Source organism: Perkinsus marinus (genome assembly GCF_000006405.1).
Source record: "Perkinsus marinus ATCC 50983 genomic scaffold scf_1104296954870, whole genome shotgun sequence".
Lineage (NCBI taxonomy): Eukaryota > Perkinsozoa > Perkinsida > Perkinsidae > Perkinsus > Perkinsus marinus.
The window spans coordinates 1-5,066 of NW_003207978.1; the positions used below are offsets into that span (position 1 = coordinate 1).

The 5,066-nt window shown below is 46.4% G+C and overlaps 1 protein-coding gene across 1 annotated transcript; it reads right to left on the bottom strand.

Moving 5' to 3' along the window:
* Window positions 1-146: 146 nt before the first annotated feature.
* On the bottom strand, window positions 147-1,818 carry Pmar_PMAR011359 (cathepsin L, putative; the record flags this gene model as incomplete). The annotated part of the gene is made up of 10 exons (XM_002776005.1): window positions 147-250; window positions 298-380; window positions 427-493; window positions 543-684; window positions 726-864; window positions 1,092-1,185; window positions 1,230-1,375; window positions 1,414-1,519; window positions 1,566-1,660; window positions 1,709-1,818. 10 exons carry the CDS (start codon window positions 1,816-1,818, stop codon window positions 147-149), a joined length of 1,086 nt encoding a protein of 361 aa, XP_002776051.1.
* Between the last annotated feature and the right edge of the window lie 3,248 nt (window positions 1,819-5,066).

Below are 5,066 nucleotides of genomic sequence, written 5' to 3' on the forward strand. Positions count from 1 at the left end.
ATCTGTCAAAACTTATTGAAGTGAAGCTTTTTGAAATGAAGAATCCCTAACATCTGATGTTCCTATCTTCTTCGTTAGCAAAGAACGGCCAAGAGGAAGAAATAGTTCTCGCATAACGAGCGCGAGCGATTGGATAGAATGAATGCTCAAGATGCTTTTTTACGAATCATGATCGTACTATGATTACTGGTCTCTGACGTTGTAGTTTTGAGATCCGCAACACACATGTACTCGAGTATCGTGCATTCACCTAAAGAGGACGATTTTGTGGATGTCATGATGAGTGGCGAAGCTCACCGTAACCGGGAACTCCTCGCTTCAAGTAAAAGTACCCATCTTGACCCCAGGACGTTCCCCAAGAATTTCTGCCGATGAAGTAACTGATAGAAGAATATGAAGTAAACACCCACATCGTGATATTTTCACTCCTCTCCATTTTCGTTTCCATAACCAACCGCCACAACAGCGTGATCAAGGCCTCCGTTACAGGTATCTAAAACCGGTAATACTCCTTACACATCAGCATCGAGCGCGAAGCTTACCAGACGAGTACACTCCCGATTTATAAAATTGGAAATCCGGATCCGAAGCATACATTGCGACGGAGACCGGAGCCGCCACTAACCTTGTCATCAAAGCCTGCTCAGTTTGTTCTAGCATGTGATAGCCAGTAACCTCGCCGACCTGTTGGGGATGATGATAGTACTGTTCAATACAAGTCTCACCGGGAGGCCGTCGGATAGTTTCTCAAGGGACTTTTGGCACGTGTTGTCCGAAGCTTCATAAGGGTAGGTCGACTCTTGATCGATGCCAGATGACTTTATGTAGTCATAAGCATATTGCATCCAGCCTCCATTACATCCGCTGAGATGCGAGTAGTGTGAAAACTTCGTACTGGAAGATATGGATATGCTCAACTACATGTGTTGGTGACAATATGGGAACCTTCAGAAAATCTTGGGGATTGTTGGTTACTCGGATTCGTATACAAACTCTCTATTCAGTGATGAAACTATTAGGCTCAGCCGATGGAGGCAAAGATATATTCCTCCGAAACTGGATAAGAAACACATGCCTGTAGTGCAGTTTACTGGTTCCCATAGCTGGAGCTGCAATCAACAAGCTGCTGCTCGGAGAGTGACAAGAGCTTACCCGTAGCGATGGCATACTGCGCCTCGAGAGCACCTTAAAAGTGCAAAGGCTCACACAAGCACGTCCAAGGAAGCTACCGGTCGATGAGAAAGCCCAACAGCTTCCACAGTGCCCTTGATCCTTGATCGGGGTTAATACACTCTTATTTCTCCAATCCACCGAAGCTGCGAGCTGTGTGGTATCAGCTGACACAAGGAGGCTCGAGTTGGCAAGGGAAATCCAGCTGTTCAACAGCTGCTGTTTCTACTTTCAGCAACAAACTTATCATCCTTCCTCAGGCTCATCTTCAGAATGCCGAGCTTCAGGGCGGCGAACTCTTCGTGTGTGAGGTCCGTATACTCATTGACGCCCAGCTTGTAAGACAGATCTGCACAACTTGGCACTCGGCTCATGGCGAATGTGATGTTTCTCACTTCGAGCGTTGATTTGCTCGATGTGATGGAGGTTGACTTGAAATATGGCATTTCTTTTTATTTCTTCCTCCTTAGACTCGTATTTTTTACCGAATCTGCAAGCCAAGACATCGTAATACAATACGACTTGATGACTACCTTACTTATACTGGAAACCGATAAATGCCGAGTGCACAGTTCCCTTGTGGGACTCCAGCAAGGACTCGACCGAAGGTAGGATTGTAAGGAGAATGAGTGAGAGAATAATGCGCATTTGAGATGCAAAGCTCGCTGATACTGTAGAGGGTGCTCGAGTGGCTACGCTTTCTACGAGGAAGACCGGTACCGTTACTCGCCAGGGTGGCAGCGAATCTCAATTTCCTGGCGATTCCCGGTGGGGAATCCCGGGAAATTGGGTGTGAGAGCGGTGGTCCTCCTTTGTGGAGAGTCGAAGTAGACTTCGAACTCAAAAAGTGCGACTGTGATGAAAGGCTTGAAGCTTCACGTGAACACTAAGCTACGTTCGCGCGCAAACTCCATGAGCGGAGCGAAGTGGTTCTCCTTCCATGTAATAGAACATGAACATTCGGGGGGCAGTCATCGCCACAATTAACCGTGAGGTTGTCTCTACGGATTCAGAATTGATATATCACTATGAGTTATTACGCGAATACAGGAAGTCCCACACCTCAGGTCCCATCACCTGGTAACCAGGCCCAGCTAAGAACAAGAGGGGTGACCTACACGAAGTGTGATAGTTCTATACTGGCGAATCCATGTCAACACTTGCGCCTGCACTATGTGACGTGTCTAAACAGTTGCGTCAAAATGGCGTAATGGCTGCACCACTGGTTGGTCAGTGTAGAATGACTACCCTTCCGTATAGAGAGGCTCTCTAAGAGATCCCCTCATAAACAACACGATAGTAGCTTCGCTTTCGGCGACGGAAAAGGCGTTTTGTATTGCTTGGCTTCTTGTATCCCTCGCATAGAGAGTCTAACTTCACCTCACTCCACTGAGTGGAGTCCACTGCTGAATTTGATTCACTGAATCCAAGTTGACAAGTTGAGATCACAACTTTAATATCATTACTCACTAATATTGACTGTGAACACTCATACTTCTTTGGTATTTTCAACGAAGAATGGTGTGAAAATGCTCTACTTGAAATCCAACTGAGAGCTAGAATTGTTGAATCATTCAACAATTCTAGTTCTCGTCTCACTCTAACCATCTCAGACGCTCAATCAGGACGATCTTCACGGAGCCAACGTAGGCTGAACTCCAACTTCTGCGATTGTCGTGTCAACAGTAGTCGGAGCTTGTAGGTGCAGACTGTTGGCATGCTGTCAAGAGACCCATTATTGCACAGATAACACTCATCCCTCCTTATTAATGAGATAACCGGAAGCATCAACTTCCTGTAATTCCCATAAATCACACCTATGGTCACCCGACTCTCTATACCTTCAACAACCCACTGTTACATTGCCATCACAGGTCAAAACAAGGACGAGAGTAGCATCCTCAGCGATATTCGCCGGAGTGGTCAACTTGAAAAAGAGACAGGCAAAGTAAACAATGAGTTAGAGTCATAATGAGTCTCCGATTGTTCCTTGCCCGAGGATTCCGCCGGAGCCTATGATTTAACAACACAGCTAGTGGTTCGTAAGTACCAGATAGATATTCATGAGCAATTCTCGGAAAGATCTCTTCTATTAAAGGGCTCGCTTTTGCACAGCACCAAATTACCAGCTTACTTCTCGGAGACCTCTTCGGACCTGTGGATAACACTAACAACACTGCCTCGAGCCTCAAGAACCTTCACAATGAAGGCTTCATTGGCTCAGATTCCGGTAATTTAGCTCTGACAAGGCGGACAAAACCTTCACTGTAGATATATCTTACGAAGGTTTGGTCACTGAAGAATCTTAAGTGACCTTAGAACGACGCAGTAGTTTGCCACTCGTAGAGAGGCCCATACAGTGAAATACTTCTTGAAGGTAGCGTCGCGGAGATTCTCGCGAGCGAGACAACTCAGCTAGTTGAGCTTTCCACGATGGAATCCCTGTGAGATGTCAGAATCCAAGCTCTTGCAGCTCCTCCTAGCTAACTGACTGTTTACCTTCCGCTTCAGGAATACGAGGCTCTACGCCGAGTACCATAGAGCGAGGACATAATCCATAGGGATCGCTCTCCCCATAGGAGGCGGCATTCAAACAGTAGACTCCCCCCATAGGAGGCGGTATTCAAACAGTAGACTGCACAAGGGATTCTGTTTACTTGTCCGTTCTCCAGTAGTGAACCAGGCAAAAGAAGAGGGGAACCAGACAGAAACAGATTAATCTTACGGAGCTCCGTTCAAGTGCCTACATGTGTGACACACGATGTGTCCCAATGACAACGAACCATCACGTGTAGGTGACGGCGGCCGTTACGGTGGCATCTGAGAGCCAGAGGATGCCCAAACATTCCGGTCACCGGAATCCGGTGCACAGTAAGCCTTTCGGGCTCAGCTGAACCAGCCACGTTTCACAGCGTGCATGTTTTATGGCACACCTTTCGCACAAATTTACACACAACCTTTGATCATGTTGGGTGCTTCTGTCAATAGTATTGACAGAAGTTTGACTCAATACGTATACACTCAGACAGTGAGGAGAATTCTCACCCCGTCTGGGTAAGTACACCCCTCCGCATATTCTTAGCATACACGTGTTAGAATCGATCCTCAAAATGCTAACTTTCACTGGGGAAGTATATCTATAACTTCGCGCCTAACTTAGTGCTATACGTGAAAGAGGATCTTTCACAATGGTACCTCTCCATGTTTCAGCCCCATAGTTGTCATCACTGCCATTGACATACTGCAATTAAATTGCAGCAATTTACAGTAATGAGTAACCTTATTTTGCATTCTTATGTTTTGCATTGTGAAGGTCGAAGCCCCAAGGAAGGGAACCAGAGCACATTGAAGGGAGTGGGCAACGGACATAACATTTAGAGAAGAGTTGAGAAAAGCTAAGGTGTCCGATGCGTGAGTGGTCTGCTTACCCTCCATTCTATGCAGGTATGTTCAAAACCTCCCGAGTCATCACCGGATGCAGAACATGTTATTTCTGTGCGCAAGTCGCTTTGGTTGTTGTGAGTTTGCGACTACGTGGGAGAATCGTACCATCGACTCGGACTATCGATCTCAGTGTGGTTTTGCCAACCATAATAATGCTCACGGGTACGGCGACTCTCTATACTGCGTCTGAGACTCTCAATGTCGCATTCACATGCATTTCTGTCGGGATAATGACTATCACAATGTGTTTGAAGGTTATGCGGCTGGTGCTGCGCAAATTGCCTCCAGACTCGTGTTGTTCTTCGTTGAGAGTATCCGGGAAAGTCGGAAACCGGAGAGAATGGTCGATCTCCGAGGATCTATGTAGGAAAAACATCACAGCGTTATCAGCGTAATCTACACATGAACTCGACATGAGAATAAAGAGTTTCCGTCGTTGAAGAGAGACAAAA